At 48.1% G+C, this 26,558-nt stretch overlaps 1 protein-coding gene across 1 annotated transcript; it reads right to left on the bottom strand.

Moving 5' to 3' along the window:
- DGAT2 (diacylglycerol O-acyltransferase 2) lies at window positions 1–25,642 on the bottom strand. The gene is made up of 8 exons (XM_075415582.1): window positions 25,509–25,642; window positions 17,452–17,571; window positions 16,303–16,410; window positions 15,361–15,431; window positions 6,510–6,714; window positions 3,043–3,217; window positions 2,257–2,459; window positions 1–1,439 (listed from the first exon to the last, which is right to left on the bottom strand). Exons 1-8 carry the CDS (start codon window positions 25,546–25,548, stop codon window positions 1,285–1,287), a joined length of 1,077 nt encoding a protein of 358 aa, XP_075271697.1. The 5' UTR covers window positions 25,549–25,642; the 3' UTR covers window positions 1–1,284.
- Window positions 25,643–26,558: the final 916 nt, after the last annotated feature.

Raw genomic sequence — 26,558 nt, 5'->3', positions numbered from 1 at the left:
CTCTTTTTGCCCAAGTTTATTTCTAGAAATTTGTACAAAAATTAATACTCTGTTAATATAATAGCCTATCAAATATGACAGATGAACATTTGTCTTTAGAGGCAAGATTCCAGGAATGTGAAGTACCATCCTCTTGCGTGGAAGAAAGGCACATTTTGGAGCTCAACACACACTCAGCTGAACCACTGAAAGGCAGGTCAGACATGCAAGTAGTGCAATATTTCAGGTTTATACACAAACACGTTGTACTCTGAAGAAATCTCACTATGAGCAGTGTTAACATCCACGTAAACATTTTATAAATACTTTTAAAAGTCATTCACTTTAGAATCTATGCGTGAAAAGGCTACTCCTTTACATTCACTGGACAGAATATTTAAAAGCCATCTTTGGGCAGAAGTTACTCCTAGCTTTCCCCAAATGCTTTTGGGATCCAAAACACTTCTTGCATGAATAGTCCCACTGCATTTACCCCTACAGGCTACCCTAAGGGTCTGCAGCACCAGGGCCACATGATTGCACCATCCCACCACTCCTAGAACTTGTCCTTGGAGTCTTTGGGCTATGACGGAGCCCCACATTTCCAGCGATCTGCCTCTATGCAAGCAGCACCTGGGACAGACCTGCTGCTAAACTGGCATTTAAAACACACATGGTGAAATGACAGCCACCGAAGTGTCCATCACATTGTATGGATTGAGATCCACCATACTCCATATCCTTTGGTTTCCTACAGCATCCACGGTTGGTGCCACACCAAAGTGGTTTGGCAGCCCACTTGCGCTGTCAGAAGGGGCTTTTCCAAAACAGAAACACCCTTGTGCTACGTCTTACATCTCAACATGGCTCTTGCATTGCATGCCTGTAATACTGCCATCCCAGTCACATCAACTTGCTGCTTTTTTGGACTGAAAACCAGATGGATCCTACTCTCCCAAAACAGCTTGTGCTAGCTTGTACAGTAGCTGTAGGAATGCTTCTAATCCATTGCTGGCAACGCACCAGCATTATGGAGCAGATTACAAAGGCAATCATTTCCCCCATCCAAATCCTCACAGCAACGGGGAGTTGTGCTTTTTTGGATAGAAAGACATTTGTAATGGGATTTATCCAAAGTAAAGCCTTTTTGTTTTTTAATTTTTAAAAGTCATCTAGCAATACTTTAAACACTTTCTTTGAAAGACACATACACCCACACATGCTTTCAAGTACACGAGGACAGCTTGGACTCCTGGAGAAGATCTGTTGATTCTGAGAGAAGGAGGTGCCGCTGAGCCAGTCCCTTCAGTTGACTTCCAAGACCTCAGTCTCTGGCAGGCCAAATTTGCTCTTATACTTGTCAAAGAGTTTGATCAGAGAGTCCACATATATGCTGTGGTAGAAGTCCACTTCCCTCTGGCACGGATTATCGATTTTGGGGATGGTGATGGGCTCCCCAACTGGTAAAAAGGGAAAAATCCACGTTAGGTTGAATGCTCCTGTACAGCCTGGAGATTTGTCCTCTATGACCACAGCTATGTTAGTTCAGCTCATCCACCCCAGAATAACGCAGCTTGCCACTATAGCAGAAGTTTGCCTGGTTCCTCGCAGTTTTGCTAGGCTCTGAAGCACAGTTGTCCCACGACCAGGACACTCATCACATCTGCAGCAATATCCAGGGCAAGTGTGCCATTTTAGCTACTCAAATGCCAGCAGCGCAGAGCCTCCACTGAGCAAGGTGGCTGGGAAGTCCCACTTGCTTCTGTTCACAGCAGAGTGATAAACCCCTCCTCGGTTAACAGGAACCAGGACTAAAACCTGCAGTTCTCCTGTATTCCCCTATACACACCACAAAAGAGAAGCAGCACTTTTTTGTTTCCCTCAAAGCCTTGCTGCTTTGGGTTGGAAGACTCAAAGACAAATTTTGGGTTGGCTTGACTCAGCTATCAGTCAGCACCTCACTGCCAGTCCTAGGAGCATGGGGAGGCAGGCTGCTTCTACTTTAGCCACCCAAGACCAGAGAAGGTAGCAGCTGTAGCATTTTTTTCCCCTCAGTAGAGCTCACTTTCAAAACTGGCTAGCAGCAGAGCATGAGAAGCTTGTAGCCTGTGGGAACTACTCTAGCTCGTTCTCAGCTGCGCTGGAAGGTTTTATATAGAAGGGAAAACAGAGTTTTATAGTCACAACTCCAAGACCAAGATACAGTAGGGGTATGGCATAGACTCAAGTATGCTGCTATCTAGAAGAGCATATAGCATGTTTGTACCAAGACCTTACCAACAGTAGTGATGGGCTTGGAGTAAGGTAACAACCCCCAGGTGTTGGAGGAGAAGAGGCCACGGCCATGAAAGATGCATGGAGCAAAGCCAATGTGCTTCTGAAACTTCTTCTGAACCCATCTTCCCCAGGAGCCCTCCTCGAAGATCACCTGCTTGTACACTTCGTTCTCCCCAAAGGAGTAGACAGGAACCAAGTCCGCACTAGAAAGACGGAAAGATGTTAGGACCTCACACCCCTGGTCTGCAGTCAATACTACAGCACCACTCAGTCGTGTACTCCTTCAGGTTGCACATTTTCAGATTTTAGGGTCCAGAGCTTTGTTTGCAGCACAAGGTACTGACATAAGTCGGCCAGACTCGACATGATCAAGTGGATACACTTTTAAGACATGCAGGGGAAGCATACTGGCAGAGGGCCCAGGAAACACTACCCAGGTCAGGCACTGAATATGTCTCCTGCATTCTCATCTCTGATTTTTGATGTACATCCCATTTCAGACACCTGGGATCCCTGAAGGTCACAGGGGCTGCATAGGCAATGCCCCACGCAGGTTACCAATACCTCTCCTCACCCTGGAAGCCTCCTCATGTCAAGCAGCTTCTTACCCCTGTCCTCTGCTCAAGGGCAGAAGGCAGAGGACAGGCTCCTGTGTCTGATGCTCCGACATCCACACAACACAGGACTGAAGCAAAGAGAATCCATCCAAGACATGAGCTGCTTCAGGGGATGAGAGCACCTTCCCTACGCTAGCAGTGCTGCTCTAGCACTGAGGTCGCCTCTTACCCGTGCCGCAGAGCCAGTTTCACAAATCCTTTCCGGTTTTTCAGCGTCACCGAGTTCTTCCCTGGGGTGCAGTTCAGGGACTCCGCTGCTCCTCCGACCACAATGATGATGGCATTGCCACTGCCGTTCTTGGACAAGATGTAGTCTATGCTGTCACGGTTCACAGGACATATACCTGCATATCCAAGAGACAGACAAAAGGGTCAAGCTCCAAATTTACGAATAGCCTGGATGATCCTGAAGACACCAGCCACGGCTGTGGCAAAAAGTTCATGCCTTGATTGCAAGGTGAGTTGTCCAACTTCCTTGCGATCATAGAGGGTTGTGTATATTATCAGGCAACTTGTTCCTCAACTAAACAAGTAGTTAATGGACATGGACAGCACTACACTTGGTCACAGACAAACTCCACTAACACCAGGGTTCGAAAAGTTGCCTTAACACAAAAGACTTCAGCAAGGATTTTCTTGTGCTCTTAGTGGTGACAAACACTGTTCGTTAAGACATCCTCCTCTCCATGTAAAGGTTGCAGTAGGAGCTGGTTTATCCCTGGGCAGGAAGCAAACAGATTGTGTTATTTTGATGGACAAGGAGTCTGAATGTGACCAGTTCCTCAGCAAACCAATTAGTGGAATAGGCCTTCCTTTAGGAGGATGGTTTAAGTGATACAAAAACAATAAATTGCCAAGACTTCCGCAGGCAGATCTATTATAGAATAGTTTAAAAAAAAAAATTTCTGAACTAACATCTCAAGTTCGTGCATGACAAGCACAATCCTTTGCCCTTCTGAGAAGGAAGAGATGTATGGGACAGAATGCTCAGGTAAGTCCATACTCCAAGATAAGTGTCTGGGAAGGTCTTTCCCTCTATCCCACACTGGAAGCAACAGGACTGTACTACTGGTCCCAGCACTCCAGCTTTACAAAGCCGTCCCTGCCCTAAAGCATCAGCCCCCACTCCAGGGATCTTATCCTTCAGCCCAATGAAAGAGGGACCTTCTAATTTCTACTCTATTGCTCTAAAAATTCTAAGAAGTTTGATTCTCTGCTCCTGAAACTCATGCTTGTGTCCTACAGTTATCGTTAGAGCTTGCTCATGCCTCGCATTTTGGGCCAGAATAAGCCAAGGAGAAGCAAGAAGCCACCATTTACACCCCCATCCACACAATGTGTCTGAGCTGTGTTGAGTACTTAAGGTCATTGCACTAGGAAGGGCAGTATAACACAACTTAATTTTAGAAGCTGATTCTGCACATCCCGTGGTAGTCACCACTTAAACCAAGAACTAAATGATGAATGGGTCCTGTGGGATTATACAGGACAAGTCTGCAAGCCTTCGTGTATATCTGGGCATCAAGGTCACCACCTAATCCCAGCTCCAGAGCACAGGGGAGCCGACCTCACTTGAGGCATATCAGCTGAATTTGAAGATGAAAAACTCATTTCTTCCACCACAGTTACATCCTTCTCTGACCATGTTTCCTTTGAAAGGCTCAGGCTATGCTTGCTCCTCTGTAGGATGGACAGAAACCTGCATACTTCTCCCATTCTCTGCACCAAGGCTCACTGCCTACACAGCTCTGGCTAACAGGGCAGCACAGGTTTATGTTCAGCCATTTCACACTTGTTAGCAGAAGGAGATTACGCCTGCTCACAACACTGAGCGTTGAAATCCTTCCTCCAGGAAATTCAGTGAGACATGCAGACAAGTGGCAATTGCTAAATTGTGCTCTTTAGCACATTTACACAGTATATAGGATTTTCTGGTCACCTCTGCATGCCTTGGAGGATTCCCACTATAGCTCTAATACCTAGAACGCTATCAAACATTGGAATATGCAACAATTGGTTGTAAACCAGCTAAGTATGGGCATTGGTACAGTAATATTCGTTAAGATTTCACCTGAAGTGGTTCATCCACAAAACAAAGGATTGAGGGTACTATCAGCAAGTGATATTAAAGCCTTTGTGGTGACACCCTCAAGTTGCAGTAGAGGAAAAGTAAAGACAAATTAGGGCTTTCAGAAAGTCAACTTTGCCCCAGAGATCACACCTCTAGCAGAATTTCCTACTGATTCAACTCTAATTCTCAGGTATAGCCACGCCAGCACTATCAGCAGTGATGTTGCTAATGTCTACTCCCATCTTCCTTCCAAAAATGAGGGAAGCAGCTCTGGCTGGCCACAAGCTTTGTCTACCAGTCATCTTGAGACTATTGAACATGTTTTTGTTTTTAAATATAGAAAGGCTGATGTTGTGTGGAAACTTAAGCAACACATGAACCAAGTTTATAGACATGATAGACTGGAAAACAGATCCCAGCTTCTCATGCACTGCTGTCCTGCAGAATTCCCAAGTTATGGGAATTATGCACTTCACACAGCAGCTTCCATCTGATGCAGGAAGACAGAAACCAGCTTGCTTGAGATACTGCGCTTCCTAGGCAGAGACAAACATCTTTTCTGCATCAGATCCAGGTAGTTTTCCTCTCTCACCAAATTAGGGCAGTAATCTTGGAAACAGTCAAACCGAGCAAATCAGAGCTAAGTACAGCTACTCTTCTCCTCTCCAGCCATGAGTCAGCCAAAATACCATATTGAGAAAGCTGTTTTAAAGTAATTTATTTGTGAATCTGTTCCAGGAACAGCAACGGGGTACTGGATTGTTCAGTTCACGGTCTTTAAACATTACCCCTTCATCTCTACCTAACCGATGGGCATCCTCACTCTGAAAAGGAAGCTCAGCCCACGCAAGAACAGTTTCTTGAGGTTCTCAATGCTGCTTCCTCTGCCCAGTCATAACCTACAAGCCCTCTATCATGAGAATACTGGAATCCATTAGAAGAGACCTATTAATGTCATTCAGAAAACTTCCATCACTGCCTATTCCCTGTGACTCATCATTTCATGGAAGGGGCTCTTCTGAAAAGCTGAAACCATGCAATATCCCAGACCCCTTAACTCCTGGCAGGCACCTAAAAATATGGTTGGGTGAAAAGGGCATCTGTCGTCACCGTAAGACCTAGAAGCGTGACAGCTCACATGTTAACGAGCCCAGGAGCAGAGCTAGCTATGATATTCACATTTTAAAGGCTAATTAACACTTCATACTTTCAGTTAGTGTGACTTCTTCATCTACCAGTACCTCCTAATGATGACTAGGACAACTCACTTCCGTGTCTTCATCTTCCATACCCACAACTACAGATGCCAGATATCTTTACTATGCCTTTGGACAAGGGTGTCCTTGAGTTAAATCGGAATGTGGAGGAACAGCAGTCCGTGCAGCCCAAGCCAGTCACATTTATTCACAGCTTCTTCTTGACAACTATCTGAAAGCAATGTTTGCGTAATGCTACAAGAGAGAAGTGGTTAGGTGAACTTCTGCCACAGCTTTTCTCTTGAAAGAGGGGAAGACAGCTCAGAGGCAAGGGCATGAGTAGGAGGAGCAAAGTTCTCTTCCACTTACCACCAGACATTAAATAGTCCCTCAAAATGGGCATCCTGAAGTTCCCAGCCAGAGTAGCAAGGTATGGTCGGATCCCAGGGAACTTCTGGCTGACACCAGTGGCCTCTGTGCTGAAGTTGCAAAAGGCACCCAAGCCCATGATGCCATGTGGATGGTACCCAAAAATGTAATTCCTGGTGGTCAGCAGATTGTGGGTTTTAACCAGCTAGGAAAGAAAAGAGGGAGCTCACATGAAGATAGATATTTTCAGGTACAAAGGAGAAACAGAAAAAAAAAGTCAAAGTCCCCAGCTTTTGTCTCTCTTCCCACCAGGGAGAACAGCCTAAAGGCTGGAGGTATGGGCTGTCCTGGATTTCAGAGGCTGTGGTAAGAGCAGCCACTTAGACTTCAGTTCCCCAAGCAGACGGAGCAGAATAAACAGGCTGACCTTAGACGCAAGATGACTGCCAGCCAAGCAGCAATAGGGGTTGGGCTGCAGTAGCCTGTGCCCTTTGTTTCCCTGTTCCTCCCCAAGGTATTCTTACAAGCCTCTTGCCCAAACCAACCAAGTTCTTCACGGCCCTGTAGCCACAGCTACGCCTCCTTCCAGGCCCTCTCACCACATTAGTGGCTCACATCCCAGTATGAGGGGCAGAAAAAAGAATTAAAAAAAAAATCAGTGTCCCATAACAGAAGCAAGTTTGCTTAATACCTGAAAAAAGACCTAACCACTTAGTGTGCCTGCTGGCCACCCTCCAAGGAGGAAAACGTGTGGAAGGGTGACTTACCACTGGAAAATATCCCTCCTTTCAAGAGGTTTTGCTCTGGCCTACATGCCAAAGGGCAAACAAGAGATCTCAAGCCATCCGCAGCAGTGTCCTGATTTGTACAGGATGTGCTCCGGCTGTGATCGTATTGTTTTGGGGTTATGCAATATTCCTAACCATTTCCTCAGTCTGCACACCATGGACACTCCAAAGCTGCACAGCACAACCCATGCCCTGGTACCACTACTGCCAGAGGATTTTTTTGATTCTGTAGCATCCTAGGATGATAGGACAATAGGAAATGGCCTCAATTTGCACCAGGGGAGGTTTAGATTGGATATTAGGAAAAATTTCTTTCCTGAAAGAGTGGTCAGGCATTGGACCAGGCTGCCCAGGGCAGTGGTGGAGTCCCCATCCCTGGTGGGGTTCAAAAACCGTGTGGATGTGGCCCTTGGGGACATGGTTTAGCAGGCGTGGTGGAGTTGGGTTGGCAGTTGCACTTGATGATCTTGGAGGTCTTTTCCAACCTTAATGATTCTATCTCACGCATCAGAGCATCTTTCCTTGGCAGTACATAAGCGGTCTGAGTAAGCACACAACAGGACTGCTGCATCACCCTAGAGAAGTAGGGATCAAATTTAATCGTTTTTCAGGCTGCAGTGGTGCCAGTTTTTCCTGACTACAACACTCCAGCAGCTCTCAGACTGGGGCAGGACCTACAAATCCCAGTTGCACCTTCAGCGTGAGGTGATAAACAACTGCACCCCATCCCTCAAATTGTACACGTGAAGGTCACTTGGTGTCAGCTCCTACAGGAAAAAGTGCAGATTTCCAAGATGTCACATCAGCGTTACATACCCGGCTGTCCTGGCCAAGAAGTGCTTTGGCAGCAAGCAAGTCTGTTTAGTTGAATCACACTACTGGGAGCTGAAGTGTGTTGTGTCACACTGCAGTGGAGCGGCCAGAAATTTGATCCCCTCCTCCCCGCGTTCCCACCACTGTCCCTAGCTCAGGCCACAGCACTTGTGCTATTTAAGACAGCAGCTGCCATACAGGCATGGCACGGCAGCAGGTGAGGCAAGCTGACTACCCTGCTCCACACTTTCCTCTAGTTTTGAGGTTACATAGGGCTCCAGGAAGAGTGTGCAGACGCTTGTGATAGCAGCAGCTCTGTACAGCCCACAGTCTGTATCACACCAAGTCAACCTTTCTCCCCTTTCCCTTCTTCCCGCTTACTCCCCAGGGTGAGAGGGCTGTTCCTTAACCAGTTAGAGCAAATAGGGCACCCAGACTAGACTGGAAACCACTTTCCAGGAGGCACAAAAGCAATTATATGGTAAGCAACGCCTCCATAGAATTGTAGAACACTTTGGGTTGGAAGGGACCTTTTGAGGTCATCTAGCCCAACCTGCAACCACCAGGAACATCTTCAACCCAGTCAGGTTGCTCAGAGCCCCATCCAGCCTGGTCTTGAATGTTTCTAGGGATGGAGCCATCTCTCAGCTCTCACTCAGTTTTAGGAGACTCAAGGCTTGGTGGCTATAGACATATATGGCTCAGTTGAACCAGTGGCAGACACAGAATCCCAGAATGTTAGGGGTTGGAAGAGACCTCTGTGGGTCATCTAGTCCAACCCCTCTGCCAAAGCAGGGTCACCCACAGCAGGCTGCACAGGACCGCATCCAGGCGGCTCTTGAATATCTCCAGAAAAGGAGACTCCACAACCTCCCTGGGCAGCCTGTTCCAGTGCTCCGTCACCCTCAGAGGGAAGAAGTTCTTCCTCATGTTCAGACGGAACTTCCTCGGCTTCAGTTTGTGCCCATTGCCCCTTGTCCTGTCGCTGGGCACCACTGGAAAGAGTCTGGCCCCGCCCTCCTGACACCCACCCTGAAGAAATTTAGAGGTATTTCTAAGGTCCCCTCTCAGCCTTCTCCAGGCTAAAAAAAATCCCAGCTCCCTCAGCCTTTCCTCATAGGAGAGAAGCTCCAGTCCCCTCATCATCACTTCTCCTTAGAGCTCATCAGAGCTGAGTGATGGTTTCCAGGCTCCAAGACTCATCCTTCATGAGCACCAAGCACAGCTGCTTTAAAAAGCAAGCCAGTTGAAACAGAGGGTTTGTCTTTGTCACACTGGAGCATGAGGCATTTGTGAGCTGAGCTTGGCAAAGCCATATATCTGCTCTCATATGGAAGACATGCTGTCCTCCTGCTGCCAGCTGTGGTAAGCACCCTGCTCCAGCCCCTCCACTATATGCAAGGGCACCCAACGTCCCAGCAGAGCCCATCACTTGCATACCACACATGAGCCCCAGCCAAGCTGCAGCCTCATCACCCTGTGTTTGCTTTCCAAGACTTCCTTGTTATGGAGGCAGAAGGTTAAGCTTTCCCTGCTTGGTGGTACCCACCACAGTCCCCACACCACCTGCACAAGTAGTGCAGGAACAAGGCAAAGGGGGTACAGGGAACCAGCTCACATGCACATCCCACCCACAGCAAGGAAAAAGGAGAATATCTGAGTAGCACTGGAGACTGAACGCTCACAACAGACTTGGGGCAGACCCGCTGGAGAGCAGCTCTGCAGAGAGGGACCTGGGTGTCCTAGTGGACGACAGGTTGACCATGAGCCAGCAGTGTGCCCTGGCTGCCAAGAAGGCCAATGGGATCCTGGGGTGCATTAGGAAGAGTGTGGCCAGTAAGTCGAGGGAGGTTCTCCTTCCCCTCTACTCTGCCCTAGTGAGGCCCCATCTGCAGTGCTGTGTCCAGTTCTGGACTCCCCACTTCAAGAAAGATGAGGAGCTACTGGAGAGAGTCCAGCAGAGGGCTACGAGGATGATGAGGGGACTGGAGCATCTCTCCTATGAGGAAAGGCTGAGGGAGCTGGGCTTGTTTAGCCTGAAGAGAAGGCTGAGGGGGGACCTTAGAAATGCTTACAAATATCTCAAGGGTGCATGTCAGGAGGATGGGGCCACACTCTTTTCAGTAGTGCCCAGCGACAGGACAAGGGGCAATGGGCACAGGAAGTTCCGTCTGAACATGAGGAAGAACTTCTTCCCTCTGAGGGTGACAGAGCACTGGAACAGGCTGCCCAGGGAGGTTGTGGAGTCTCCTCCTCTGGAGATATTCAAGACCCGCCTGGACGCAGTCCTGTGCAGCCTGCTCTGGGTGACCCTGCTTTGGCAGGAGGGTTGGACTAGATGACCCACAGAGGTCTCTTCAAACCCCTACCATTCTGTGATTCTGTATAACAGGGATTTACAGGTCTGAGAGTCAGCCTGGCATTCATCTATGTGCTTTTCCCCATCAGTTTGTGCCACACAGCCTGTCACTTCCCTCCACAGGGTTGTCCCACAACAGATGGGTTCCCAGAAGCTGAACTTGTCTTCCTCCGCCCAAGCCAAGCCAGGGCAACCAAAGACTGCCAGACATCAGACAAGTTGGTGCGCTCATCTGCAAGTGGCTTAATATTTGATCTGCTAATGCATAGACTCAGCCCAGGGTCTGAGCTGCCAACACCAAAAGCAGGGCTGTCACAGCTCCCTAAATTTAGTCTAGAAGCAGGAATTTTTAAGCACTGTAGTCACTCACTCCTAATGTCAAGCAAGACTGAAGCTTTCCGTAGTAGCGAGTGATCGGCCTCCTAGTTCTCATGCACCTTTCCCCTTGCCAATCAAACACTGAGCTGCTGGGCTGCCTTATCAGCTTGGCCTAAGGAATTGCTGTAGTGTCACTTGATAACACTTTTGCAACTCTGTTCTGAGCCTCCAACAGGTTTTTGCTTTTGCCTTCAAGGTCTTCTCCACTCCCACGCAGCCCTCAGCTCCTTGAAGCCTTGGTGCTCCCAGGAGGAGACAGAGGCAGCCCATCTTTGCTGCATCCCAGACAGATTATTACAGTGCTGGAACTGAAGCTGGACCTTCACCCCACAGCATGAACACGCCTGTTCCCGGCTGCTGTCCGAGACCAAACCTGTTTCAGCAGGAGCAAAGGTCCATCCGTCTGCTCTCATAATAACAGATCTCTTTAAACAGATTGAAGCCTGCCTACAGAAGCAATAAAGCACTGCAATTAAGGTAAAAAACTAGTGCTGATATTTGAGTGCCAGCTACACCCAAAGAACAGTATTGCCAATTTTATCTGTAGGAACAGGAAGAGTAAGTAGCATAGTCAAGTGTGGAGAAAGGGGACTGCGGAGACACTGCTGCTCAGCTCCAGGAGCCAGCGAAGGGCAGGATGAAAGGGCAGGAGAAACTAAAAGAGGGCAGATTTAGATTAGATATTAGGAAGAAATTCTTCCCCATGAGGGTGGTGAAACACTGGCCCAGGTTGCCCAGAGAAGCTGTGGCTGCCCCCTCCCTGGCAGGGTTCAAGGCCAGGTTGGATGGAGCTCTGAGCACCCTGGTCTGGTGGAATATCTCCCTGCTCATGGCAGGGGGGTTGGGACCAGATGATCTTTAAGGTCCCTTCCAGCCCAAACCATTCTATGGTTCTATGATTCGATGTAGTGTAGTGGTAGTACTGAGAGCCTGCAGGGGTCTTCAGCTCCTGGCCTGCCTTGCTGGGAAGGTGAGAATTCCTTCCATAGTGCCTCTGGGAACGGATGCAGCTAATTGCAAATGTTCAGTTGTTTTGTAAGCTTATGTGCTCACTACAGCTGCTTGGATCCTGCAGGATGAGCTCTAATTTTCTGCTTTCTGCAAAAGCTTCCATTTCCATTCTGTAAATCATCTACAACAACAGCTAAGGAGGAGCTTTTCCAGGACACTAGCCAAGCCACAGAGTGCAAGACAAACACTGCAAAAGAAAGCCACTGTCTTGCAACAGTGCCTGATCTGGCAGGCTGCTGGCTCTCCCATCTCAGCAGGAGACCAAGAACATCTCACTGCACACATCTGAAATGGTCACTGCTAGACAAAGGTGAGCCAAAGGGCTGCAGTCACAGCTACCTGAAGTGCTACTGCCTATGGAGATAAGCAGTAGCTAGGTTCACGTGCTCAAGCCATGGCTTCTTTACCTAAACAAGACTTTTAGATTGTGGCACTCCCCACATGACACCCTGGGTCGGCTTGAGAGGCTGCTGGGACCTGGCCTGCCCCTGCAGCAGCGGGGCTGAGCCCAGCCGACACACAGCACCATGTTCACATCTGCAAGAGCTCAGGCCTTGTCTGGCAGTTCTGCACCAGGATTTAGCCCATTGGAAGCTTCCTCAGCTGCTTCATGCACTGCTTAGCTTGAAGCACTATTTGCAAGGCCACAAACCTAAGGTTCTAGTGCCCTAAAATAGCTTATTACTGTCAGAGCAGCTGCATGAAGCCCCAGTGAATGTGGACAACTTCTGCTCATGCTAAGGACTCGAGCTGCATCCAGGCTGGTTCCCAAATCCACCTGGTGTTACAAAACACAACTTGGTATATCCAGATACATGTTCAATAGTCCTGCTGGTGTTCCAGGATTGGGAGACCAAGCCTAATCATAAATATCAGAGCAGAGGCTGCTTCTCATGCAGTTACTCTGATAAAGCAAGCCTGATACCAGCAGGCAGAGCTGTGGAATAATGCGGCAGATCTAGCCACAAGTTTATAGAATCATAGAATGGTCTGGGTTGGAAGGGACCTTATAGATTATCCAGTTCCAACCCCCCTGCCATGGGCAGGGACCCCTTCCACGGGCAGGGACCCCTTCCACCAGACCAGGTTGCTCAAAGCCACATCCAACCTGGGCTTGAACACTGCCAGGGAGGGGGCAGCCACAGCTTCTCTGGGCAACCTGGGCCAGGACCTCACCACCCTCACGGGGAAGAATTTCTTCCTAATATCCAGCCTAAATCTCCCCTCTTTCAGTTTAAAGCCATCACCCCTTGTCCCATCACTCCATGCCTTGTCACAAGCCCCGCTCCAGCTCTCTCGCAGCCCCTCCAGGCACTGGCAGCTGCTCTAAGGTCTCCCCGCAGCCTTCTCTTCCCCAGGCTGACCAGCCCCAGCTCTCCCAGCCTTTCCTCCCAGCAGAGGGGTTCCAGCCCTCGCATCATTGCTGGGGCCTCCTCTGGCCCCCTCCCACAGCTCCAGCTCTGTCCTGTGCTGAGCGCTCCCAAGCTGGACACAACATAGCTGTAAGATACAGATTTGTCAGAGGTCAATAGTGGTGTTTCAGTCTGGCCAGATCCAGCCTGCATCCTCAAGACTGAGCTCACATCAGTTTGGCACAAGGAAGCCTTGGCCTTCAGATCTGCAGCCACTGAAGCTTAGCACTACAAGTGCCACTGGTAAGACTGTCACTGGTGTGATCTGCCCTCGTGGTGCAGCAGATGGCTGCCCCAACAAACCATGAGCCAGGGAGACAAACCAAGCTCTGTAAGCCATTACCACCAACAGTTCAGGATCCAGTCAAAGGGAATTTTGCAAGCAGAAGGTTTAAACAAGTGATCCTCTCTAGACAAGTCTCCCTCTTGACTAAAGATTGTTAAATAGTTTATCCAAGGAGTTCCCCATCCCCTCAGCAAGTTCAAACTCAAGCCATTCTGGTGGTTAGGACCACTCTGTACAAGAGATTGTATTCTTGCCCACAACTGCAGACAACCAGCTCTAGCACATCACAGCCCCACGATCCCTGTAGCAGACTTCAACCAACATGCAGCCAGCTGGCTGCTTCTCCGTAGCTGGTGCAAGAGTTATCCCACAGCCATCAACCCTCACCTGCTACACTTTGTATGTCATTTACCAGCAGGCTCCGTAAACCTTGCACAACTCTATCCCCCTTCAGCAACAAAAGAAATACAGCCATAAGGGATTCTTATGCATGGACCACATGAACTAGCAAAAACTTACCCAAAACAGAGAAGTTTTGGTTTATCTACCCAATCTCATCTCTAAACCTACTTGAACAATGCAACTGCTTGACAAACTTCTAGTATCCAAGGTGGATCGGACCTGCATGGCTGGTGCAGAGCACATTTCCATGAAGACAGGGGCTAAATATGCCTTTAAAAAAAAGAGGTGAAGCAGGGGACCAGCTGTTACTGGTGACCCTTTTTAATCAAGTCCTTGGGAGAAACTAGCCCATTTTAACCTTCATCAGTATCAAGAAGGCCGGGTTTGTCACAGTACTGAGGACTTTGTACTAGAAGACCACCCCTTTGAGACCCGTCTTCAGCACCTGACCATGCTCTGTTCTCCATTAGCTATGGGATCAGGTTAACCAGCTACTCACAGCCTGTGCAGCTGTAGTGCGTATTTTTCCATGTACATCTACACTTGCCAAGAACGACCTGTGAACAGCAGCAAGAGTGTGGCAGAAGGGCAGGATGGTTCATCAAAAGCCGTGGCAAGGTCCCTCCATTTTGCTCAGGCTGAATAAAACCTGCCAACATCCTTACGTAAAAGTCCTTTTGGCTGCGTGTCCTTCCAAAGAGGATCAAGTTCCCTCCTAGCTGAATTTGGCCCCTGCTCCCTTCCAAGTCCTTCAGCTAATTCTGCTATCCCCAGAGCAAACTGGCAGCCCTGTCCTCTGTCTGCAACACATCTGAACTAGCAGGGAAAATACAAACAGAAGGTGAGCGAGATACAACACGAAGAATTGGAGCTATTCCTGCTGCTGGAAACCCCCCTTCCCCAAAGCAGCTAGACTTCGGAGCCAGTTTCACCACTCCCTGTGAAGTGGTTGGGCTCTTGGTGCTCAGGGTTCTCAGCTATTCTTGCCCATTACACTGCTACACTAGGGCGTAACTGGAAAACAGACCAAAACTGAGCTGGATTTACAAGGGGGGAACAGAGATAGGGCTAGGCACGATGCAGGAATGCTGCAGCACAGAAGATAGGTTGGAGAGATTGAGAGGAGCCTTACTGCTACAGGGCAGATAGCTTTATCATCAGACCTCTTGAGGCAATCAGAAGCAGCATCTTCTGCAAATCACAATACTACCACTGGCGATGCATTTCAAATTTTAGAACCACAGCTGATCCCAGCAGTTGTATAGCCATAGTAAGTAAGCCATGTCCTTACAGTTCAGTGTCACAGATAGACCAGTATAGGTCAACACCATCTCCACAGGGGTTATTACAAGTCAGTCTAAAGCAGTTAAGTCCCAACGCATAGAGTTAAACTGTTACTTACTCTTATTGGAAAATAGTCCCTGAAGTACCTCCATATAGCCCAGTTTCTCACCCACTTGGATCTTCTTCCACCTAAAGAGAAAAAACCCACATGTTTTTAAAGCTCTTTCTACATGGGTGCCCATCAAAAAGCCTAGCGGACTCCAAAGAGTTTGCTGTCTCACTAGAGAAACGAATCATTTCATTCCTTTAAGAGGGACACCTGCATCTTTCAATAAAATCAGGTGAAACCACCCATGCTCAGGACTTCATGGTACTTCAAGCTCATTAAGGTCTGACTAAAACTTCCAGGTAAGATCTGACTAGATATTATTGTAGCTGGGCAATGGACAATTCAAGCTAGAAACAGCTCAGTGTTAACCTCAGATTCAGCTTTTGGAGAAGGAAGGCTAAAATCCTGGATGATTTCAGCAGCCTTGAAGTAACAGAGAATTGTACTACTCTGGCTAGGACAGGAGTTGTCAAAGCTTGTTGCCATTGCTGTAGCTGGGTCTCAGAGCTGCTTTCTGCAGGGTGTTGTGTGAAATAAAAAGCTTCCAGCTTAATTTGAAACAACACTGACTCCCTAGGAGAGCCACATCTTAATCGTCACGCCATAATGTGGACCTTGAGAAAGCTGAAGACGACAGCAAGATCTCGAGTATTTATGTAGATCTTCCTGGCCTACAGGAAGAACTTACACCATATAAATCTGTTGCTACAAACCAGAAATAGCACAATATTAGTGAATTTTGTCTTGCATTACCCTCAGCATCAATAAAACCTGCAGTCACTGCTTGTGCCAAGGGCTGACACTTGTATGCTTCACTGAATAACGCTTTTGGTCAGCGATTCAGCCAAGTCCCACTAAGAAGCGGAGTCACCCATTATAAGGAAATACTTCTTTGTCCAGATAGGAGGACAGGGACACTTAAACAGCAAGGATCTATTCTGCAATATTTACCTTTCTTTGGAGTATTCCAGTCAAATACCAGCCAGGCTAAATATAGAGCAGCAATCGCCCAGCAATCTGTGCACAGTATGTACATGAGGATTAAAGTGCAAGCAACACCTGGATAGGTCCAAGAAAAAAGAAAACAAGGTTGCATCAGGTTTTGGTCTGCATTTACAGCTGCGTTAAGAGGCCCTTGCCTTTTGACCCTTCTATACTGAAGCCTTAGTCTCAATCTGATGTCATTAATCCTCAATCAAATCGGATTTAGCTAAAAAAGCCTTTGTGTAGGACTGAGACAGCTTCCTCCAAACCTACCTGCTTTTAAGTACCTCGAACATCCCCCTGCATGGTTTTTCCAGGTATCTCTTCTTTAATATCTCCAGGTAGTGCAGCTGCTTCACCAAGCAAGAGCAAGACCTCTCCAGCATTGAGATTCCTTTATGGCCCACACCAAGGGGGTTTCTTCCACAGTCACACCAATCTTCCCCATGTTACACCAGCTCCATGCCAGCCATCCCACCAGCATGCCAGACATCCCACCCACAAACAGTATTGCCATTTTAGCACAAACTAAATTGGGAAGGAACAGCAAGACTTGCTTGACTGACCGCAGTCACCATTTTCCTCCACTTTAATTATCAACAACACTACAGAGCAGAGCAGCCTCAGTCTTCACAGAAGTACCCAGAGACAAAACAGTCTTTGCTATCTTACTGGTCTAACCACAAACACTTCTTGCCTATCTCTGGTACCTCCTGGAAGAAGACCAAGCCCAGAGGAAGACACTCCTGTTGCAATCAGTTGCATCAGTTACCAGTTGCTTCTCAGAAATTTCTTCTCTGTGGACTTTCCCCATGAGTGAGTCAGGTAAAAGATTTCCAGTCGTTTCAGTCTTATTTGTATGGGAAACACAGATGTGAGCTAAACATCAGCAGGTCTTTCCATAGCTCCTATGGTTTTCTAGAGCCAGGTAAAGTCATTTATTGCCAAAACAAAGTATGCAAGTGTGTTCTACAACATCCACACACCCCAGGAACCGTCCTGCTGCACTGCACATCCAGTGATTAATACTTAAATACAAGGTAACATTTTCGCATTAAAATTTTTCCAGAATTAGGGCAAAAAAAACTTTGCTTTAGGCCAAGAGGTGTTACTTACCCATGATAAGGAAAGTGAGAACCCATTGCAGCACAGAGATGATCTGGAGTTGTTTCTCTACTTTGGATTTAGACAGCCAGAACAAATCCTGCAGAGAAGAAAGAATACTCGACCCTGTGCCTAAGGGAAGAAGAGAAAAGAAACAAAGTCAAATTTGCAGACTGAGGAAAGGTAACAGTATTTTCCTCTCAGATAGCAGGTTTTAAATCAATGTTCGTGCAGTTTGCTTTTCGAGCAAGGCTTGTCAAAGGCTAATATTTCCCATGGGGTTTAAGTATTCTGGAAGGGGAAGGGCTGCTGTTCGCAAACATCCAACTGTTTTGGGAATACTGGGGAGGATTAATGGGTAACCTCAGTTCCCACCTGAGCCAGCCTCTATTCACTTGACCATAAAACTGCAGAGGACGTTTACGCATGGTCCTAACACACCCCCCTGCTTCAAGCTGCCAATTCCGGGAAGTGGTGTTCGATAACAGGGAAACCCACGAGTTCACTGTAAGATAAAGATCGGCTGTCCCAAACCACAGACAAGAACACACCAGGCTGTGGTTGGAACTGTTGCTCATCCACCCTTCACCGGGTCTGTTGCCCAACTCCTACGTGCAGGTTTGAGGAAAGCTCTCCACTCCAGCCTTACACGGCACAGCTCAAGGGCTGGTTGAGCAATACCCTCAACCCATGACCCCAGGGATCCACAGCTCCAAGGGTAATGAAAACTGTCACAGTGTGTCTAAAGCGGTGAATGAGGAAGGAAGGAGTTGAAAGCCTCTCTTAGAAGCTTAAGCTATTGAAGTGGGGAGCGATGCAAGTAAAACACTGCAGTGAAAGGCTTCATTTCTAAATGAGGAACCACCCACTGTAGTGTTTGCTGATATGCTCAACCACCTCCAGAAAGAAGCATTTGCAAGTGGGTTTTCCTTTATTTCTCTTCATTACTTCATTGCATAAGCACCATAACAACTGCCCGAAATGCAAATCAGCTGCTGGCCTGTGAACAAACCAGGAGGTGTGTTTACATATTTCCTTTTCTGTCTAAGGATCAGCCTGTTAGAAGGGATGCAATGCTGCTAAGCAGTTATTGTATTGAACGGGTTTAGTCTTTGCTGTTGCTGGCAAGACAACACTGCCGGCAGCGCTACCATAGCAAGTGCTCACGCTTAGTCAAATGAAGGTTTGACAGAGAAAAGGCTCTTTGCTAGATACAGAGAAGGTAGTATAGTTCTGGTAGTTTCTACACAGCAGGTTTCACTAATGTGTCCTTTAAATATGCAAAGCATCTCTGCAGTCTTTGCTGATAGGCTAAGCAATAGGATTAATGCCGTACCTGCAGAACTGCTGTATTCGTTTTGCAGTTTCTTTGCTCCCCCTCTTAAATGCCATTTAATGTTAAGCCTAGGCATGGTCCCTGCTACTAAAGGACATTAAAAGAGAGCCGCACCGCACCCTGCAGCCTGAATCTAAAGCCAGCCCACCCAGCCTGGGCCCCTGGCTCTGCTTACTCTGTGCTGAATGAACAATCCTCGCGATGGGTTGGGCTACTCCAAGCAGACCAAGATTTCATCAAGGACAGATCATGTCACTGCAACTGCCAGCAAACCGAAACCTACAGCGCTAATCCAGGCTGAAGCGGCAGGTCAAGTTGAAGGCAGGTCTTTTGCAAGATAACAGAGTACTTGCCAAATTCACTCTTAATACTGTAAGTATCTCTCCAGTTTCAGAGAGGAGACAGGGCAACATGGTGACAAGTGAAGCCACCACCACGCACTAATTTAACTCTACGATACCTAAACAGAAAGACTCAAAAATCTTGTGCTGCAGCTCTTCACATTTGACAGTAAGTGCCCAAATTTGGGCTGACTGATAAACTCCACCCCATTTTTTTTACGAAGTCAGGGTCACCTGCACAATGGTAAGAGAAATCCGTCCTTCCTGCTGAGGGGCCGCTGCCTGGAGGCAGCCTTTACTGCAGCCGTCCATAAAACCTGGTTTACACAACTGCATGGGGACAGACCTCATGTAGCCTGAGCCCTACTACACACTAATTTAAAGGAAACTTTTAGCAACCCAGATACGGCCAGTGACTCCACTACATCCTCAAAGTAAGCCAAAAGTCTTAGGGATGATTTGTGATCCAGAATAAAAGCCCAGCCACGTGTAATTTATCCTTCCAGCACCTGTAGTTACACTACCAAAACATCTCTGGATCGATGAATCCAACACTCCAGCCTTGGATGAGCTAAATCCCTATCCTCTTCCCCCGAAGAGAACAACTGTTTATCCCTCCAGACGAGCATTTGTACTTCAGCATTTTCTAGATGCTTTAACAAATTGTAGGCATTGCTGGCTCTGTAAGTAGACCGGTATTGGGTAGCATAAGTCAACCTGTCAGCTTGGTTCCTGAACCACAGTAAGTTATCATGGCAACATCCAACACTTGCAGAGAGAAGGCACAGGTCTGGCAGACAGCTCTGAGCAGGCAGCTGAGCATCTGCCCTTGGACAAGTGGTGTCCTGGGTCAGTTATTCGCTCAAAGCAAAAACATCCTTCACAGAGATCAAGATTCCCAACACCAGAAAAAGCCAGTTGTTTCCATGGGCTGAATAATATGAAGAGTCAATTCCCAGTTCAGGCCATAGAAGTCCATTGGCAAAGGAAAGGACTGGGAATGGGCAAAGGTGTCACCTGCCAAGCACATCTGCCTGCGCGTGGTCTGTCTTCGCACCAACAACCTGCACACTGCAGATGAACCCAGTGCACCAACTGCAGGTTGCGCAATTATAGATTTTAGTGCTGAGACAACCATTTCCAGCCAGTCCTGAGCTCGTTGTTCATCACATCAGGCTTAACACCTTATGTATTCAACCCTCCGTGCAAGCCTTGCCTCCTTTCTCATTCAGCTGTCGTAGCCACGAGGCATTTTAGGGAAGATCCTCCATGCTCTGGAGAACCAGGCTGGTGACACAGAGCAGAAGAGCTTTGATAAGTCAACAGAAATGTGGTTTTGGGACTCAGCCACAGCAGAATAATCCAACGCTGATACCTGGGTTCAGTTCTTTAAAGAAAATCTTTCCTTTTAAGGGCTCACCTGTGGGTCCACACTGAAGCATCATTCACATATTAAAAACCCAAAGGAGAATAAAGCACAGGAAAGGCAATTTCTCTAACTTTCAGGGAATACATTAGCCTAATAACCAAGTTTAATAAGGCTCTTTTAACATACCTATGATTAATCTTGAGGTGAAGGATACTGTATACCCCAGCCTTTGGCATCCATTTGTATCAGTCTTTTGCCGAGGAAATATTTTGAATCTTGAAGAAACACAGACCTCCATCTTCTACTACTGAAGACAGTTGCTTATCCTGTGCTGCCCACCCAACGCAGGCCCTGGAGTCTTTTCCAGTTGCTCTGTTTTCCAGGGCACCTCTTCCAGAACTGGAGAGCCTGGCTGTTTGGGGTCACAGCCTTAGCAACCTTGTGTCTACACAGCGGAGATCTTAGCAACAGCTTTCCTGGTCTCAGATGAGACCCTGAGCGCAACTCACAGCGCAGCTCATGCCCAGGAGTACTGATGGGATACTCCTTGCACTAAGCCATGAATGGCTTTCAAGGATGCTACCTGTCAAGCCAGCCGAAAGAGGGACTTCTCCAGGAGACCCCACTGCTGCTCGGTGATAGCAGCCATCTGCAGCCTTCGAAGGAAGCTTGGTGATGTTAGCCAGCTATTCCTCAGCTGGAAATAGGCTCACTACAGTCCTATCATTTAATTCCAGCAACCATCAAACACAGGAAGTACTACCAAGGAGATCCTGGAGTCAATAAATGGTTTGACCAAGTATCTGACTCACACCTGCAACAGACTCAGCTAGGGATAGCATCTGGTGCACTTCCAGCACAGTTTATTTCAGATAAAGTGCTCAAACACCATGATTTACCTAGGCAGGGAGGCAAAACCAAAGGTCCCAGGAGTGGAAGTAAACAGGACTTCACATCTGGGCACCAGAAAACCCAATCAACAGCACATAACTTATAAGCAGACAAATAAATTAGCTGAGAGGAAGTACAAGTGTTAGAGAGATAAAAATACACTGAAAGCTCGTTAAAGCCAAGCTTCATTTGCTACCTTTTCAAGACAATTAGCATGTTAACTCTTGGCCAAGAATTATACTGCATCACACAACTTATTTAGAGGAAAACCAAATTAGATCCTCCAAAACATAAGGTGCAAATGGACATTTTGAGCTACGCATTTGGCAGAGAAGCTGATGTTGTAGGTGTAACAAAGCTCGATTAGATAAACAGACCAATACTAGGACACTTGTGAGGACCCAGCCTTCCATGCAAGAGCAGGCCTCTGCATGGCAAGCTGCTAGATCAGACGTGACATCTGCAAAACCCCTTGCACAACACAAGGCCAGGTTGGATGGAGCTCTGAGTAACCTGGTCTAGTGGAAGATGTCCCTGCTCATGGCAGGGGGGGTTGGAACCAGATGGTCTTTAAGGTCCCTTCCAACCCAAACCATTCTATGACTCTAAGTTATTCTGTGTCTTAGGTTTACTCAGGTGCCCCAGCTGCTGTGCACAAGCTCTCTCCATCTCCAACTTTGCTGGTAGTGGTACTCAATAGTGAATCATTTGTTAGGTAACCACAAATTGCCCATGTGGGGTATAGTTATCCTGCCCCATACACAGCTGCAGAGCAGTTTGCGCATGCCCCAGGAGACTACTCAATAATCCCATATTGTCTGCAGTAAAGAATGCCTACAACTGGAGGTCACAGAATGGTAGGGGTTGGAAGGGACCTCTGTGGGTCATCTAGTCCAACCCTCCTGCCGAAGCAGGGTCACCTACAGCAGGCTGCACGGAACCTCGTCCAGGTGGGTCTTGTATATCTCCAGAGAAGGAGAATCCACAACCTCCTTGGGCAGCCTGTTCCAGGGCTCCATCACCCTCAGAGGGAAGAAGTTCTTCCTCATGTTCAGACAGAACTTCCTTGGCTTCAGTTTGTGCCCGTTGCCCCTTGTCCTGTCGTTGGGCACCACTGGAAAGAGTCTGGCCCCGTACTCCTGACACCCACCCTTCAGATACTTGTAAGCATTTCTAAGGTCCCTTCTCAGCCTTCTCTTCAGGCTGAACAAGCCCAGGTCAACAACAGTTAACAGCAACATGCGACAACATTTATTTCAGCCCCTTTAGAAAGGAGCTGGCATTCGGCATAGCAAATAAACAACTTTGTTGTGACATTTATCTCATGGTTGATCTGTGTTTACTCGCAGCACTGAACTTGGTCTTCAGTCTGGACAGTCACAGCCATACGTGGGTTAGAGTGAGGTAACCATGAGGGTAGAGCCAGCTGCCCCAGACCAGCCAACAGTTCTAGATTTACGTCAGCAAGACTTCACAGCTCTAGATAACAGAAAGGGAACCATCCTACAATATCTCATTGGCGTGCCCTGGGGAGGAGTGTAGGAGCTCTGAAAAGGGCTCAACCACAAGCGAGGCCAGATCTCTACCTCCCAGGCAGAGAAATAAGGTCTGCCCAACCTCAGCTGCAGCATAAGACTAACTCCAAGGTAAAGCTGAGTGAGATCATCTTCCTCACCCCAAACTATTCTACAGTTTTGTTCCAGATTGCTAAAGTTCAATACTGCTTAAAGTTCTAGCTATGGTCCAGCCAAAACAAAAGAGAGAAGGAGCTTCTGCAAGATGAAACAAGATAAAAGGATATACTTCAAAGGACAGCCCTTGAATGCTCTGGCCACACCAACATCCTTCTTCCTCACCGCTCTGCCAGACACAAGGAGGAGAGCACCCGGACAGCCTATGTCCATGTTGGGTCATGTCGAGATGAGGAGAAGATAACCCCTCCTACCCAACCAAAGGGTCTCCAAGCAGCATCCAACCCTAAGCATTGGTCCAAGGTCTGCAACGATTTTTGCAACACTGTGTTGGTGTCCAAGAAACTTCCCTTGGATACTCACAGGGATGGATAGAGAGGCAATGCCTGCACCTCTTTTTTTTGTTTGTTTTTGAACAGGATCAGACTTTCAGCCAAATTCACAAGCACTGGGACAGAGCCAGATGCCAGGCAAGCAAGAAGAGGGGAGACTAAAGGACAGTATGAGCTATTCAGACTCTCACCCCACAAAAGTCAGCCCTTTGCACAGGCAAGATACTTGGAAAAGACAAGCAGGGAGGCAGAAAAAGAGTCTAGTGGGTTTATTCTAAATATCCTGTGTAGGGGAGGAAGTTCTGACATGATTAAGCAGCGCGTGAGATCCCACACATGAACTACTGCACCACATCGCTTCTGTCCGTCTTTGATCTGCATGGTCCTACGTCATCACCCCCAAAGCCCAGCCTAAGTCTGAGCTCCTCTGGCAGGCACCGGGCTTTTGCTTCGAAGAGGCAGGCTTCCAGGCTGGTCCTGCATTTTGTTGCCCATGACATGCTACAGAATTCGCAAGGGGCTGCGTTGGTGGATGCTGCAGTCACCAAGGCAACATCTCCTGTCTCCTCAGGCAGAAACACGTGAAGAAATGAGTAAGGAAGCACAAATACCACTGCAGGACCCCCACCTCCGAGATGCCTGGGAGGAAAACTGTCCTGAGGAGAGTTAAGACAGCTTTCCATCGCTAAGCAGGATTATCTAGAGATGAGGCCAATCACTGTCCCTAAACCACACTCCATTTTGCATTATGCACATGCCCTAGATCCATCGTTAACACGTCAGTGCCAATGAAGAGGCCACCCTACATATTTTATGGGTCTCCTGAATGATTTATTCTCTGAACTGGGCTGGCAGTTAACTCTCAATTTAACAGTTCCATGCTGTTAATTCAAATGACCTCTCCCAACTCAAAACATCACTTGGCACCTTGCTAGTTGTATAAACAGAGTTACTTTAAGGATCAGAGCTGAGCACGGGAAACACACACAGATATTTTCCCCACTCAGCTCACAAGGGATCCTACAGATCCATCTCTAATATCGGCGGGTGCCACATTTTTCTGACAGAGATGAGCTCCAGCAGGTCTACGCACAGGACATGCTGGAAAAGCAAGAGCTTAGGGGTTATTTCACCAGGTTCAGGTCCTCTTAGCTCTGCTTAACAATTTGCTTAATCAACAAGCCACTTCACAGGTCTCTTCACCCCAGGAGGAATTAGCAGTTTGTTTTTTCAGGGCAGAAAGCCTTTTGCAACACAGAGGATCACTCGAGGCTCTACCAAGCAAATATTTCGACTTGTGGATTTTATTCCTGCGAGATCCCGAGAGCTGCTTCTCCAAGCACACCAGGGAGTTTGCAGTTGGGGGTTTCCCATACCGTCGTCTCTCCAAGGTCTTTAAGCTGCGTGTCTCACCCGGCAGCGGGAAGCCTTCGGCTCTGCCCGTGATGGGTGTCAGCCAGTGACACCCAACCTGCTCCTCTCCCCAAGGAAGTGGCTTACCAACGCGGAAGGCTGTAAAAGCAGACCCTTCGCCGTACTTCCTTGCTTTCACACCGCACTTTCAACTCCCAGTTGTAAAGCGACAACAAATAGGAACACTTTTTCCCCCCCTCCCCTATTGATGTAGGTGTGGGGATATAATGTTACAGAACAGGGCTGCAAACAGTGAATACCAGCCACGCAGTGTTGATAAACTACTACGCTTTCCTTCCTACCATCACAAGAAGGGGGGGAAAAAGGCTCAATTTTCAGCAAATGCCACAAGCCCCCGTTTTGCCGGGGTGCAAACTCGCTTCGATAAACCAGAGGGGTTCAGGAAAGCAGCCCGACTCTCCAAGCTCGCTAAAAAGCAAAACCCGTGCAGAGAGCCGTAATCCTCACCCCGAAGAAAAGCTGCAGCCAGCCTCCCCGCCATTGCATATTGCTTTTTTCCCCCCTCTTAAACAACCAGTCCTGCAGGCGGGAAGAAAAAGGGGAATGTAATAAAGCTGAGGGTTTCGGAGCTGCTTCCACCCCGCACCTTGCACCGCCGGGATGCTGCTTGCCCATGGCAGCATCTTCCCGGCACCGGGACCCACATCTGCCCTCCCCCCCCCGCTCCCTTGATACCTCTCAGCACCCCGGAGTAGGCGGCGATGATGGTCTTCATGGCGGAGGAGGGGTCAGGAGCCGGCCAGGGCCATGGGATGAAGAGGAGCAGCCGGCTCCGCAGCCCCGGCGCGACCGGCGAGTGGGAGCGGTACCGGCCGCGCATCCCTATATAGCCCGGGGAGGAGGAGGAGGAGGAGGAGGAGGAGGAGGAAGAGGAGGGGCGGGTCCCGGCAGGACGCCTCTGGGTCCCTGCCGCGGATGAGTGGTTTGGGCCGCTTAAAGAAGCCCCGTCAAAGGTATCTGCAAGAAGTGATATTAATAAGAATCTCTAAAATGCGATTTAACATAATTCGATGGCAAGGTTTGCTCTATTACTTATTCAATAAAGGAAAAATCGAAATAGGATTATGAGGAGCAGCTGAGGGAACTGGAGTTGTTCACTCTGGAGAAGAGCAGGCTGAGGGGGAGACCTCCTCAATCTCTACAGCTCCCTGACAGGAGGGTGTAGTGAGGCGGGGGTTGGTGTCTCCTCCCCAGTAACCAGCGACAGGACCAGAGGCAATGGCCTCAAGTTGCATCAGGGAAGGTTCAGGTTGGATATTAGGAAAAATTTCTTTCCTGCAAGAGTGGTCAGGCCTTGGAGCAGGCTGCCCAGGGCAGTGGTGGAGTCCCCATCCTTGGAGGGGTTCACAAACCATGTAGATGTGGCCCTTGGGGACATGGTTTAGCAGGCATGTTGGGGTTGGGTTGGTGGTTGCACTTTATGATCTTAGAGGTCTTTTCCAACCTTAATGATTCTAGGGTTGCAGTAGAATGGTTTATACAGAGGTTGGATAAAGATGTGAGGGGTGGGGGACACCCTCCCATTGGGTTACAAGGTTTGGAATTGGCCCTCTTCCTTTCTAAACTCCTTCTCAGAGAGGAACCTAGGTAAGGCTGCATTCAGACCTAGCCTCCAGCCACAACAGTTTATGTCTGATGGAAATGCCTAGCAGCAGCTTAAGGTTTGTTCACAGTTCAAGAAGAAATCACAGGATTTTAGCAGCAATTAATCATTGATTTAGCACA

The sequence above is a fragment of the Opisthocomus hoazin genome, chromosome 1 (genome assembly GCF_030867145.1).
Source record: "Opisthocomus hoazin isolate bOpiHoa1 chromosome 1, bOpiHoa1.hap1, whole genome shotgun sequence".
In the NCBI taxonomy this organism is placed as follows: domain Eukaryota; kingdom Metazoa; phylum Chordata; class Aves; order Opisthocomiformes; family Opisthocomidae; genus Opisthocomus; species Opisthocomus hoazin.
This window is presented reverse-complemented; position numbering and strand designations above follow the sequence as displayed.